The sequence below is a fragment of the Narcine bancroftii genome, chromosome 10 (genome assembly GCF_036971445.1).
Source record: "Narcine bancroftii isolate sNarBan1 chromosome 10, sNarBan1.hap1, whole genome shotgun sequence".
NCBI lineage: Eukaryota > Metazoa > Chordata > Chondrichthyes > Torpediniformes > Narcinidae > Narcine > Narcine bancroftii.
Window position 1 is genome coordinate 45,075,792 of NC_091478.1, and position 15,451 is coordinate 45,091,242.

Sequence of the window (15,451 nt, forward strand, 5' to 3'; positions counted from 1 at the left end):
TGCTTAGTAAGGGATTGTATGTGAGTGAAAACAAAAGTTTGAAAACCACTGTTTTAATCGTACCTCATTGACTTGTTATGTGCATGGTTTCATAACTCCAAAGGAAATGGGCCAATGACAATTTTTTAATAGCAAAATATTTCAGTAACAATTGGGTCGAGAGCAGTGATTCTCAACCTTCCCTTCCCACCTTTGATTTGTGTCCTGCTGGTGGGACAGGGCTTGCCCAGGATGGAGATCTGACACCTAATTTCTAAATTATGAATTTGTAAGTAATGAGTTTCCTTATTTGCATCACCTGTAATATTTCTTCAGGTTTACACACTGATCCTCGGGTGTTTTAGAAGATTGTGCAAGGACAAGTGAGCTTTATTTGGTTGATTATGTCTGTGTCCAATGTGTTGGGAGATTTATCCATCTAGTGGAATAAATTAGTAATGGAAAGTGGATGGCATGAAGGAATAGTGAGTGCTGTTGTCTCACGTCGTCAGGGATCTGGATTCAAACCTGACTGGTTTCTGTCGATGGATTGTGGCCATGTGGGGGTTCAAATTGTCACACATCCTGAAGGTGTGTTGATAGATTAATTGGCTACTGTAAATTACCCTGAGAGTAGAGAAATGAAGAATCAAGGGGAAGTTGATGGGTATGTGAGACAGAAAATAATTTGCACTTGTACAAGTAAGATGGGGTTGCCCCTGGGATCAGGCATGAACCTCGTATTATCTCCTTTCTGCTAATTCTGGGTAATGTCCTCTGGGAGGGATGTGAAGATCTTCAGAAAGAATGTAGTGACGATTTACCAGAATGACCCAGAGATGAGGGACTTCAGTAGTGTGAACATATTGCGATTATTGTTTGAACTGGGAAGCTTGGGAAGAGATTTAATTGAGTTGCTTATTATCATGAATTGTACAGACCATTAAAGAGAAAATGCTTCTAATTGGCAAAAGATTAACAGATTTTTTTTTAATTGCTGGAAGAAATTGGTGGGTCAGTCAGCATCTATGGAAGCAAAGGAATAGTTGACCATTCAGGTTGAGGTCCTGTATTAGGTTTGATTCAAGACCACGTGCAAAAGAAAGGGACCTGATTCTGTTGGCATAGCCAGTATTACCTATTTAAGATGTTTCTTTCTCACAACAAAGGAGGAAATTTGGCCCATTGAACTTATGCTAGCCTTCTGAGCAATTTCGCTTCCCATCTTGTTTCCCAGTAATCTATTCCCTCTTACCCCCTTACCTCTCAATCATCAGCTCGACCCAAACTCCAACTGCAGCAGGGATAATTTTTACAGGAACTGATCAATCTACTGGCCTGTTGTCTTCTAAATGTGGTAGGTAATTCAGAGCATGGTTGGGGTGGTGATGGTGGTGTGGTTGGGGAAAGATAGAAAAAAGCAATCACTGGTAGAGCATGCGAGCTTCACTTTGACAAGACCAGACAAGGACAGTACCCATCTCCACTGACCACTGGTGGTGAGGGCTTTCAGTCTGAAATACATTTTCTGAAAGGGCAAAGAAAGCCAATTCAATTCCTTTCAACAAGCAATTCAATGAGAGGAATGGGGTTGATATTGCAAAGCTTTGCAGAAAGATTTAGTGGTGGTACTTAAGTGCTGAGGAATGATGGGTGGAAAGGATTTTTATGGGTAAAAACAATTTGCGATTAATCTGGAGAGGATTGTGAAGTTGATCATACCCAGATTAATTCAAAGTCTACACCCGATTTGACCACCAGATCAAGAAAGAACCCTGCGCAACCCCCTGTTCCCTGATGATCCTCTACTATCAGTACACTGTTCAGCAATGTTTTCAATATCCCTCTACTAACACCAGTGTCTCACTTTGCATCATTAAAACCAAGGACCTGATTGTGGGCTTCAGGAAGGGAAAACCAGAGGTCAGTGATCATTGGGAGATTGAAGGTTGGAAAGGATGACTAAATTTAAATTCCTGGGAGTCTCTATTTTGGACGACTGTTCCTGGACCCAAAACATTGTGGCTCTACTTTCTCAGGAGTTTGCGGAAGTTTGGTATGACATCAGAAACCCTAGCAGAGTGTGGTGGGAAGTGTGCTAACCGGCTGCATCATGGTCTGGTATGGTGATGCCAATTACCCTGAGTGTAAAGCCCTGCAAAAGGAAGTGGACACAGCCCAGGACATCACAGGCAAAACCCTCCCCCCTATTGAGAACATCTACAGGGAACACTGCTGTCGGAGGGCAGCAACAATCATCAAAGACCCGTACCACCCAGTACATGCTCTGTTCTCACTGTTGCCATCAGGAAAGAGGTCTAGGTGCCACAAGACTCACACCACCAGGTTCAGGAACTGCTGCTATCCCTCCACCATCAGACTCCTCAACAACCAACTCAGACTCATTTAAGGACACTTTCTTTGCACCTTGGTTATTATTGAATGTTATGAAATTGTGGAGGCAATTCTTTGAATTTGTTTTATAATTGGAAGAATGAATAATTATTGTATGTTCTGGTGATTCATTGACTGCTCTCCGGGGTTCAGCAGTGGTTCCACATTATTAAATTTTTTAAAATTAATTTATAAGGTAACCTTGATTAGAGGGAGGGGACAGATTAGATTTAATTTCAGTTTTTATCTTTTTCCCTTTATTTTATACATTATTCAATAAATAATGGCTGGGAATTATTGTTGTAGTTTTATCGACGTTTTTATTGGCTTGTATACAAATAAATGATTATATAATTGTCAATTCTCTATTCATGCTGGTATGTTAATAAAATATTTTAAAGAGAAAGAATGCTTATTTTCCCTAATTTACATTTCTCTTTTTTTTACACGCTTCTTTCCTTGAACAGTTTTTTGCACAACTGAGATGTCGAAATTCTGCCTGGACTGCAGGAAAAAGGACTCTCGAGTGTGTGATGTGTATTGACAAGCAGTAAATCTGAGCGTTAATCCTTGATGGGCTGAACGGCCTTCTGCTCTCTCGTGCTGACGTCACGCCCGCTCCCTCCTGCCCCCTGTTGCTGATTGGCTGCTGCTCCCTGCCCATCAGGTGGCGGAGGGCAAGGGCCTGCCATTCGGGAGCGCGATGGCGGCACGGCTGTTTGCGCGGAGCGGAGTGGGACTCAGGCGCCTGGCGGCTGCAGGGAGACCGGCCGCCCGGCAGCCGCTCAGGTCCATGGCATTGACGGGTAAAATGCGGCTGCGGCCCTGCCCCCTCCTGTTGCCCCGCCGGCCCAGCGGCGACTCGTGCTCCGGGGGAGGGGGTGACCTTGGCGGCGCAGGGGCCGGCGGGCTGCGGCAGGCCCGGCCACTTCGGCTCCTTGGGCTTCGGCCGGGAGGCGGCAGCGGGCCCCGTGAAGGTCAGGGCATCAGCTACCCTGCCGGGCCCAGGCGTCGGAGCTCCGAGGCCCGGTGGTGCGGGGCAACGCTGGTTATAGCCAAGAGACCCGAGGTGACATCGTTGACCTTGACTCTTGTTGGTCATGGAGTAGGAACATGGCACCCAGCCTTGGAGTAGGACTATGGCACCCAGCCTTGGAGTAGGACCATGGCACCCAGCCTTGGAGAAGGACCATGGCACCCAGCCTTGAACCATGACACCCAGCCTTGGAGTAGGACCTTGACACCCAGCCTTGGACCATGGCACCCAGCCTTAGAGCAGGACCATGGCACCTAGCCTTGAACCATGGCACCCAGCCTTGGAGTAGGATCATGACACCCAGCCTTGGACCATGGCACCCAGCCTTGGAGTAGGATCATGACACCCAGCCTTGGAGTAGGACCTTGACACCCAGCCTTGGACCATGGCACCCAGCCTTAGAGCAGGACCATGACACCTAGCCTTGGACCATGGCACCCAGCCTTGGAGTAGGATCATGACACCCAGCCTTGAACCATGGCACCCAGCCTTGGAGTAGGACCTTGACACCCAGCCTTGGAGCAGGACCATGGCACCTAGCCTTGGACTATGACACCCAGCCTTGGAGCAGGACCATGGCACCCAGCCTTGAGTGCTCCTGGGTACAAAGATTACGGCCAGACCAGTCCAGGCTCCACTGCTACTTCTGCAGAGGGGTATGGATGCTACCTTGGATGTTCAAGGTTCCTTTTTTAAAAATCATTCACAATTCTAGTGAATTGTGACCTGGTTTTATTTGCTTCAGCTCAAGATTGACACTTTAAATTGTACCTTCACCTGAAATAGTTTGTCTGAAGGGCACACCACAACTCCGAAATGTACCGGAACCTAGATTTTTTTTTAAAAGAACGAAGCTCTCTCCCATCATTAGGACGAGAGGAAGTTAAAGAAAGTTAATACAATTGGGTAGGCAGCGTGGTTTCCAGTGTTTGTAGCTGTTTGTTTTAGTTGAAGGATAGGGGCAGAAATTCATGTCTGAAAACCAGGCTTATAAGTTTAATTGGAAGTAACTTATTACAACAAATCACTTCTGTTTCCCTCCTTTAAAAGTTTCTTTTTCCGTATTAAACTCCATAAAAATATATTAAAAAGAAAGTAAGTTTCCCTCCTTTAGGTATTCCAACAGATGAAGAGCAGTCCACTGGCCTTGAACGAAAGACATTGGAAGCAATGAAAAAAGGAATGGTATTTGCTTTGTTTTTTTTAAATAAGTAAGACAAATTCAGGAATGTAATAACATCAAGCATTTCAACATGTAATTGGACGATCGCATGTGAATGTATTAAAATAATTGCATAACATTTTATTCCTGTTCTGAATTTCAGAGCATTATTGTTATTAGAAACATTTAATTGAACAATTGCATTAACTATTTCTCTCCAAGCCTTAAAATATTATGCTTATAGAAAGTTATCAACCTGTTCATTGTGAATGAAATTGGGTAGAGAATGAAAGCTAATGAAATGAGATTTGGAAATACCATGACATAGACGTTTAAGGGCAGTTTCTTTTAGTTTGGATTGTGATTTCAGGTTTAGTTGAAGAAATGTTTTTCCCTTACAGAGGAATATACTTAGAATTTTCCACCTTAAAAGTGCTCATTGTTGAGATGGACTGGGGCAAGAAAGCAGAGTTGAAGTTAATTATGGATGTTGATGAAACCATCTCAGAGGGTTGTATTGTCTATTCCTGGTATTTTTATTGAGTACTTTCCTTTTATGTGAGGTAAAAAGACATTTTGGGATAAACCATGTGATATAAAGCTGTGCAATAAAGCTGAGAGCAAGCCCTTGAAATGTCAAAACCTGGTGAGATTAGGTTGTAGAAAGAAGTGAAATTAGCTGCTGAACACATTGAGTAGCAGGGTTTAGTACAAAACAGTCAGATAGGAGAAATATGATACTGTTGGTATTTTGGAAACTGGACTGAGTCTAGATCTGAAAGTAACCAGAAAGAATGTGATTTTTCTGAGTGAAATTGGGACTCTATTTTTTTTTAAAAATGATGTTGGGTTAACTCATTTAAATTAACGTTAGCAAAACCGCTGAACCATTCAGTGTAGACATTTGTTACTTTTTATTTTCTTCAGTTCTGAGTTTTCCAATTGAATGTTTTCCTAGGACCCCTACAGTATTTACAAACCTAAAGAGTATGCAGGTACCAAGGAGGATCCTCACATTGTTCCTTCAATCACTGAGAAGAGGCTTGTTGGTTGCATATGTAAGTGGAGACTTTGTATCAATGATTCTGGCTAGAATAGTATTTCAATTATAACCGCATTGGACCAGTTTAGGATTAAGTTTCTGCCATGGGAATTGAATCCTATAAACTGTCTCAGAAATTGGATTGGTTTAAGACTCAATTGCAACATGTTGCATTGCACAAAGTTCTACTTTATTTTTAATCCAGGTTCTCAGTACATCTGACAGGGTTAAACGTGGGGAACCCCAGGCCCTGCACAGTTAACACAGTTAACATGTGCTATCAAAAGCCATTCAAATTTAAAGAGTGTGAGGGGAACGTTTTGAAGAGTAGGAGGATATCAGTGCACCTGGAGGAAATCCACACACACAAGGAGAACGTACAATCTTCTTACAGACAGCACCAGATTCGAACCCCGATCGCTGGTGCCGTAACAGTGTGGCGCTAACTGCTATGCTATCAGCACTGCCCTATTCGTGCATCAATAGCTCTCACAGAATCTACGAAGTTCCTTTTTTTTAACGCTGGCAGCAACTTTTACTTTGATCTCTCTTCTTCCACTGATTTTATTTTTACTTTCTGATCCTATCCCTGGAAATCATCTTTGACTAACCTGGGATTGACCTGTCACCATTCTATGACTTGCCTGATATTCTTTGTGCCCACCACAAAGCCCGTCCAGTAGCTCGACGACCTCAGGCATTGTGCACCATTGGATTTCCTATTGGCATACCTGTAAATAAAACATCTATTGGCCATCTGTGAACTGCCTGATTTAGTCTTTGGGCGTCTCACGAATAAGCAGTGAGAATATATCAATTAGCATGTCAGAGTTAAGGTTGGGTAGAATATTCATTAACGGCAGATTTTGAGATAACAGGGTATGAGTGGTAAATACAGTAATAGTCATAAAATTAATATTAGAGGCCTTACATCCTCCCTTCATTTCCCTCCTCTAATCCAACGCTATATATTTAGATCTTTTATTTATCTAATAACTTGTCTGATTATGTATTAATTGCAATAAATGCTTTAAAAGTTGCTTCAGCTGAGATTTGCTTTGTTGGATCTATAGGTGAAGAGGATAACACTGCCATTGTTTGGTTTTGGCTGCATTCAGGAAAGCCCCAGCGCTGTCCGTCCTGTGGATCTCACTATAAGCTTGAGCACCACGAGCTTCCTCATTAGCCTCGTAACAATAGTCAAATAGTTTGATCTACTGTTTTTATTGATGGTATGGATAATTCCCACCACACAAAATAAACACTGTTGATTATTTGTGTCATTCAGTCATTGCCCATGCCGCTAAATGCCAGAATGCTAGGTGAGTGGATGCAGTGAGTGCTGTGCTTTGCTTTAACTCCTGGAATAATCAAGAGACCAAGCGTGGAAAAGTGGTGTAGGAGTCCATTCTAGGGACCACTGTTCAATCCGGACTTCATCTGAATGGATATATCCCACTCTCCCAAATGTTAATGGGCTTCTATTAATTATCCTGTAGTGTAAAAGAATCAAAAGAGAGTTTGCATGTCTGTGATACAGGAAAATAGAAAGCCGCTTCTTGGATTAGTTGGCTATACGGCCTGTATAATTGAACATAAAATCATATATTCTGCAGGGTAAGAATTGGCATCTTGCTTTTTGCATGAGCGAGGAATTGATGAGTCAACCAGACTTCAATTGTTTGCCAGTTCATGTTTGATGTCTTCTTAATGTGTTTGCCAAATATGAGTATTTTGGGTTATTTGACATTCAACTTACAAGCACAGCTAAATCATTGTTTGACATAACAGTTAGTCAAATGTAAGTTTAACCTTTATTTCTGCTCAAAATCTTATGCTGTAATTGCAGATTGCTGAATTTCTGTCCATGCCTTTTTAATCTTCTGGCCTTTCTCTCATCCCCTCCTAACTGATTGGTGCACTCAATCTGCAAATTGTACGAACAGCACCTTGAATTCCATCTTGACAGTCTTCAACCAGAAGGCATCAACATCGGCCTCCTGTTTCAGATAACCTCCCTCCTCCACACACTTTTATTTTCATGAACACCCCACCCTGCTTTTAATAAACTGGCTTCATTTCTCCTCTTACCCCTCCCCCACCCTCTCCAATTGTCTGTCACCCAAACTTTCCTCCATCTTCCCCATTAGCCTCTGCATCCTCCTCTGCCTCGTATTCCCATCACCTCCATTTCTTCTCCCTCCCAAGTATTTTCATCACTTGCCAACCTGTGTTCCTATGCCCACCCCCCACCCTTTAAGTTAGTTTTTTAGTTAAGATATATAGCACATTAACAGGCTGTTTCAGCACACATGCTGCCCGATTACACCCAACTGACCTACAGCCCCTGGTAATGTTTTGAATGGTGGGAGGAAACCAGAGCCCTTGGGGAAAACCCAAGCATAACTGTGAGAACATACGGAGATTGGAAACCTGGTCCCAATCACTGGCACTTTAACAATGTTTCACTAACCGCTACGCTAACCATCCAACTTTTGCTATTCCTGATGAAGGGTTACGGTCAGAAATGTTAATTGCCTACTGTGGATGCTGCCTTACTCGAAGTTCTTCCAACAGGGATGTGTGGCAAAGCAATGGGGATTGGTCAACAGCAAAATTAGCTTTGAAAGCAACGTGGTACTTCTAAAACAATTGAAAATACAAAATTAGGCTAATGTGTGATTTTATTGCTAAAAATATTTTAGGTAGGCTTTTCAGCTTCCTTTTTGTAAATAGGTCATATACATTGAATGGTAGACAATTGAGGAGAGCAGAGCAACAAAGAGATTTAGGAGTTATGGTAAATAGTACCCTCAAAGTTGATACTCCGGTAGATGGTGTGGTGAAGAAGGCATTTGGAATGTTGGCCTTCATAAATCGGAGTATTGAATTCAAGAGTTGGGATGTTATGATGAAATTGTACAAAGCATTGGTGAGGCCAAGCATGGAATACTGTGTGCAGTTTTGGTCACCGAATTAATAGGAAGGATATAAACAAAATAGAGAGAGTGCAGAGAAGGTTCACGAGAACATTGACAGGATGTCAGGGTTTGAGTTACAGAGAAAGGTTGAGCAGCCTGGGGCTTTTTTCTCTGGAGTGTAGAAGATTGAGGGGGGATTTGATGGAGGTGTTCAAGATTTTAAAAGGGACAGAGAGTCAACGTGGATAGGCTTTTTCAATTAGGAGTGGGGGATATTCAAACCAGAGGCCATGGATTGAGATTGTAGGGGGAAAATTATAAGGGGAACATGAGGGGAAGTTTCTTCACGCAAACGGTTGAGATGTGGAATAAGCTTCTGGCAGAGGTGGTTGAAGCAAGGTGGTGGGGGGGGGGGTGGGATGAAGAATGGAAGACTGATACAGTGTTCTAAGTTCTGAATTCTGTTTTCTGCATTTTGTATGACATCCAACAATTTGGTGCATGTTGACTTTAACACATTTGGTTTGTGCAGCAGGTGTTGTATTGAAGTTTTTGAACTGACCTATACATTGTTTCTAATATTTAGTAACCTTTGTGGTCATGAGATTTTACTAAACAGTGTTTTCTCACACTTTTGTTTGTAATTTACCTCAAACCCTGACATCCTGTCAATGTTCTCGTGAACCTTCTCTGCACTCTCTCTATTTTGAGGAAGTAGACTTCCTTAATGAGCCTTTTCTCTATGCAATTGAATGGGAAGTGTAATGGTATGAGGTTAGTTATAAAATTAACTTATTTCTTGTGAGTGCTGACTTGTCCTGATTCTCTCCCTTGTATTCCAATAACAGTTATGCATTCTTGGTATGGAGCCTCAATTACGAGTTGGATTATTGACATATTTTCCAAAAAGTCAGAATTGGACAATAATGGCTCAAAGTTTATCAAAACTTGGTGCTTCTTCCCACGGTCTCACTGACACTTAATTTACTCCTAAGCTGTTTAATAAAATTGAAATGGAATACTCAGGTCAGAGAAAGAAGCTAAACAAATAATAAACCTGGGTTGTCCCCGATTTGTGTTAGTTGTCCTTTGCACTTTATTTTGATGCACGAGAAAATCTGATCTCTTTCCATCCAAAAGCCACAACCTCTGATGTTGGTATTTGAATAACTGCAAGGACGTAGCTCACAACAGGCTTATTTTCGTGTGTGATACCGCCATACGTACCTTGCCGCCACGAACCAAGATGACCTCCCTCGAGGATCCAATCTAGCTACTGAGGCTCCAGATTTGCAGTTACCCACACAATCATGCTGACAGGGTTTACCACGTGAGCTAGTCCCATTTATCTGCGCTTCCCTCTCACCTTTCCAACTCTTGCCGCACTCTCCAACTTAGGAGACACCCTTTCTACAGGCATTATTGACAAACCCACTACCTGCCACAACTACCTTGACAACACTTCATTACACTTCATCATATCTGCTCTTAAGATGGTCCTCCAGTCCATATCATCTGAGATGTCCCCCTTCAAAAAACATGGCTTCCCCTCTACCACCATCAACCTAGACCTTAGCCACATTTTCCCCCCCCACCCCTTAGATGCAACAAAAACAGGATTCCCCTTGTCCTCAACAATCAGCCTCCACATCCAACACATTAACCTCTGCAATTGTCATCTACAACATAATCCCACTATCAGACACATCTTCCCCTTTCCTCCCCTCTCCCTCTGTGAATCCCTTGTCCACTCATCGTTTCCCACTAAACACCCTCATGGCACCTTCCCCTGTGACTGCAGGAAGTGCTACACTTGCACCCACACCACTCTTCAGACACAAAACAATCTTTCCAAGTGAAGCAACACTTACAAATCTGCAGGAGTCATCTGGTGCTCCTGCTGTGGCCATCTCTACATCACAGAGACTGGATGAAAACTGGGAAATTGCTGAGCCCTTTGCTCTGCATCAAACCTTCATAACCATCTTGCAATATTATCATAAAAATAATAGTGCATGAAAATGCAGTGTCTGGTTCATTGATTATTCAGGAATTTGATGGCTGTGGGGAAGAAGCTGTCCTTGACTCATTGAGTGCTCATCTTCAGGCTCCTGTACCTTTTTCCCCAATGGTAGCAGAGTGAAGAGGGCATGGCCTGGGTGGAGAGATCTTTGAGGATAGAGGCTGCTTTTTTAAGTCACTTCCTCATGTAGATATCCGTGATGGAGTGGAGTCTGGTGCCTGTGATGTTGCAGGTTGAATCCTCTAGAGTTTATTCTTGTCGTGAGAGGTGGCACCTCCATACCAGGCAGTGATACTACTAGCCAAAATGCTCTCCACGATGCACCTGTAGGAAGTTTACAAGAGTCTTCAATGACACGCTGACCCACCTCAGGTACCTCACAAAGTATAGCTGCTGTCAAGCTTTCTTCATGATTGCATAAAAATGGAGGCTCCAGGAAAGATCCTCAGAGATGTTGACACCCAGGAATTTGAAGTTCTTGACCCTCTCAACTACTGAGTCCTCAATGAGGACTGGGTTGTGTTCCCCTGGCTTCCTCCTTAAGTCCACAATCATCTCCTTGGTTTTGCTGACGTTAAGCACAAGGCTGCTGCTGTTACACCATTCAATGAGTGATCTATCTCCCTCCTGTACACTTCCTCATTGCCATCTGTGATTCTGCAACAACTGTGGGGTCAACGGCAAACTTGGAGATAGCATTGGAATTGTGCCTGGCCACACAGTCATGGGTGTATAATAAATAGAGGAGTGGGACAAGCACACATCCTTGGGGTGCACCTGTGTTGATAATCAGTGAGGAGACATTGTTTCCAATTCATACTGACTGGTCTTCTTACAAAAATCAAGGATCCAGTTGCAGTGGGGTACAGAGGCCTAGAGTTTGTAGCTTCTAGGCCAGCATTGAGGGAATAATGGTATTGAAGGCTGAGCTGTAGTTGATGAAGAGCAGCTGTATGTATGAATTGCAGTTTTCAGTGATCTAGAGCTGAGTGAAGAGCTAGTGATATTGCATCTGTTGTGGAACAATTGTGATAATAGGCGAATGCAGTGGGTTCAGATCTTTGCTTAGGGACGTGTTAATTTTGGCCATGACCAGCCTCTCAAAGGTTTTCATAGATGGCAAATAACAATGGACCCAAAACAATCCCTATAGCACACTGCCAAGTCAGTGCTATGATCGGAAAAGCATTGCCCACTACCATGTTGAATCCTACTAAACCAGTGGTTCCCAACCTTTTTTATGCCCCACACCCCTAAAAAAAATTAATATGCTCTCGCACCCCTTAAAGTAATAATTTATTTAAGAATAAAGGCAAAGGTGACCAAAACAAATTTGTACAATCAGTTTTTAATAATATATAAACAAAAATGAAATATGGAAAAGAAAACATTACAACAAATTAAAAGTTGCATAAACCCAACAAAAAAATTAAAGAACTAATGTTCATAAGCCAATTTAATTTTAATGACTCTTGTTCCTGTTTATTGCTTAAGAGTCTTTCAAAACGTGGCACTTTGTTACTGATAGCAATCCCCACGTCTGCCTGTGCACCCAAGCGATTTCTAGATTTTGTCTTGATTGACAAAAGGGCACTAAATCCAGACTCGCATAAGTATGTCGTCGCGAATGGGATGAGCACAGTTGGTGCTTTTTCACAAAGTCTTGGAAACATGTCCATTGCCAAACACCAATATTGTTCCAAGGTTTTGCTTTCAAACTGCATTTTAAGAACACGATTTGTGCGCAGTTCAATAAGATCTTCCTTCAGCTCTTCATCATCTGATATATTATCTAAATTGAAGGAGTATGGATTTATAATCCATTCTTCAGATGTTTCCAGTTCTCCTCCAAAATATCCATCAAATGATTTTGATAGTATTTCCAAATGATATACAATTTCTTTACACACACTTGGAATTAGGGACTCATCGTCATCAACCATTTCTTCGAGTGATGGAAAATTTGAAAGATGCCCTCTTATAACTCATTGACACCAAAGATGTTACTTTTCTTTGAAAGCATTAACTTTTCGCAGCATTTCAATATGTTTATGTTTTTCCCTTGAAGTGATACACTCAGGTCATTCATACGAGTGAAAATATCACTCAAATAGGCTAGCATTTGGTTGAATTCTTGTGATTTCATTTCACCGGGCAGATCATAGTCACGTTCTTTCAGAAAAGCTTTGACTTCTTCTGGCAGTTCGAAGAAGTATGTTAAAGCTCTCCCACGTGACAGCTAGCGGACTTCCATGTGGAAAACCAAAATTGAATGCTCACTTCCAAAATCTTCACAAAGCGACTTGAAGAGACGGTGGTTCAGAGCATGACCTCTAATCCAGTTGATGGTCTTCACAGAAGTGTCAAGAACCTTTTTTAACTTTGAAGGCAATGTTTTTGATGCCAAAGCATGTCGATGAAGAAAACTGTGGGTACCTTGCAAGTGCAGAATCTCATCAGTGCAAAAAATCTTGATTTATTTCCGAGTATAGCAGGGCACCGTCGATACACACAGAACCAATAATTTGGATATCTAAGTCATATTTCGCAAAGAAGTTCTTCACACACTGGAAGACACCTTTTCCTTTTGTGGTTGTTTTCAAATCTTAACAGAACAGGAAATCTTCCATTATGACACCATCATGGGCATATCTCACTAATGCATTGAGTTAACTGCAATTTGCAACATCAGTTGTTTCATCCAACTGGAGAGAGATTTTCAAGGGACTAGCCCTGATATCTGCGATAACTTGGTCCAAAATGCCCAAACTCAAATCACCAATTCGGCTCTGAATAACATTATTTGATAACGGCACTAAGCTTGTTGAGGCTTCTTTTCCTAGAACAATTGTTGCCATTTCTAAAGCACACGGTTTTATCACCTTTTCTGCAATTGTATGGGGCTTCTTGAATTTGGCTACTTTATGCGCCACGTGGTATGAAGCCATCAGCAGTGGTTTGTCTGCAGATAAAAACCTAATTTTGGAAGGGTTGCTTGAGAATCAAAGTGGCCCTTTTAGCTTTCAACAATTCAACATCATGGTCTGCAACATCTGCTCCACCACGTCGGTTGTTGAAGTGTTCCTCCAGCTTAGATGGCGTCACAAAGCATGCACTGGGGTTTTTGCAGATCCTCAGTTGTTCCAGTCGGTGCAAGTGAAACCAAATTGCACATCATTATCATTCCATTTCCTTTTCTTTGACATAATGAAGGGTTCATTAATAATTGACATAACAAATAAATAATAAGAAATAAAAATCGAATGTAATTCGCTACAAAGCACGAAACAACAAGTTTGGCCCCATTTTAAATGTTCTGATTTTAAAAAGTTATAGGGTGATGCCATTTAAAATGAAACAGCATGTCGAAACACGTTAAAATGCATAGAGAATCTCATTCTATTGAATAGAGAAAAAGAGGTCATCCCCACCTTTAATTTGGACTTTTTTAAAAAAAATGATATTTTTATCTTGTATAGGACAGTACCCTTAATATAAACGAAAAAAATGAAATGCTATCTCGCACCCCCAAGGGTGCTATATTACTTATATATTTGCTAACTTACTATATTTGTGAAAGACCTTGAAATTCACATAGAGAACATCTACCACTCTGCCTTCATAAATCCTTTAGTTTACCTCTAGATCGAATTTATGAGAATTTTCCACAGATATGCTCACCATTCAATCCTTCCCTTTCAAATAGATGTAGATCCTATCTCTCAGAATAAGCTCTAGTAACATTCCCACTACTGATGTTAGATTTTCCTTGCATACCGTCTAAAATAAATGTAATCATCCTCCAGTCTGCCAGCACTCACTGGTATCTAATAATGATACAAATATCTCTGCTAGTACTCCTGCAAATTCTTTCCTGCCTCCCCTTAAAGTCCTATGATACATTTAACCAGGCCCAGGGCTTTATCCGTCTTTACGAGTTCTTAACTACCATCATCTCCTCCTTTGCAATATGGATATGTTTCAAGAAATCACTATCTTCCCTGAAATCCCTGGCTTCAGTAACTTTCTCCAACAAAAAATGTTACCCATTTCCTGTGGCTCCATGCATGGATGACCACGTTGATCTTCATCTCTCCTTAGATGCAGATGACATCACTCTTAGGTTTGTGAGGAAAGCCCACAGACTATGTATGGTCCTGCTGCCACTGGACACTAAGGGGCTGGTCCTGTGCAAGTCTCTCACTCCATCAGTCTATTGTTTAAAGAGGTAATGTGAGAAGCCTTGATACACTCCCAAGTAGACTGCATTGCTTTGATGGTACAATGACTGTAAGGAGAGATGGTGTACTTTTTTATGAATAACAAATATTTTTGAATGCTAACTTATCTGCCAAGAACATACAAAGTGACTTGAAGCAATACTCATCATGAATTTATATGGAGACCAGATAGAATCACTTCTGCATTTTTAAATTCAATCTTTAAATTTAAATGTACACATGCAGCACAATAAGACCCTTCATGCCACCCAAATACCCCAATTAACACACAACCTCTGTACACTTCTAACCTAATCCCAAGAGATGCTAATTGTCACCTGGAGAAGGCTTCTCTTCCTCTTCTTGTGATCTCCACTCGCTTCCAGACCATGTGCACGTGTGTCACTCTGTGTGCATGTCCCTTTGCGAAACTAACCTTAATTTTTGGGCCCTGGGGAGCAGGCAAATGGCTCCCTTTTCCCGTGCTCTTGATAGCTCTTTTAAAAACTGATGTCGCAGTATAACAATGATACAATTAACTGGAGACTTTATAAGCAAAACAATTAAGGCAAATTAATTATTTAATCAAAAATGAAATTTTTAATTCAAGCTTATAATATACTACATATTTCCTTATATGAACCAAGATAAAATCCAACTCTTCAAATTTACTA

At 41.6% G+C, this 15,451-nt stretch overlaps 1 protein-coding gene across 1 annotated transcript; it reads left to right on the forward strand.

The window, feature by feature from the left end:
- The first annotated feature begins 3,022 nt into the window (after positions 1 to 3,022).
- cox5b2 (cytochrome c oxidase subunit 5B2) lies at positions 3,023 to 6,887 on the forward strand. The gene is made up of 4 exons (XM_069900827.1): positions 3,023 to 3,179; positions 4,524 to 4,594; positions 5,530 to 5,629; positions 6,687 to 6,887. Exons 1-4 carry the CDS (start codon positions 3,077 to 3,079, stop codon positions 6,797 to 6,799), a joined length of 387 nt encoding a protein of 128 aa, XP_069756928.1. The 5' UTR covers positions 3,023 to 3,076; the 3' UTR covers positions 6,800 to 6,887.
- Positions 6,888 to 15,451: the final 8,564 nt, after the last annotated feature.

Bases quoted from the DNA above. Each gene is read 5' to 3' on its own strand.
- cox5b2 (XM_069900827.1), top strand. From the start codon at position 3,077: ATGGCGGCACGGCTGTTTGCGCGGAGCGGAGTGGGACTCAGGCGCCTG. The intron at 4,595-5,529 runs GTATTTGCTTTG...ATGTTTTCCTAG, and splicing joins AAGCAATGAAAAAAGGAATG to GACCCCTACAGTATTTACAA. The intron at 5,630-6,686 runs GTAAGTGGAGAC...TTGGATCTATAG, and splicing joins GAGGCTTGTTGGTTGCATAT to GTGAAGAGGATAACACTGCC.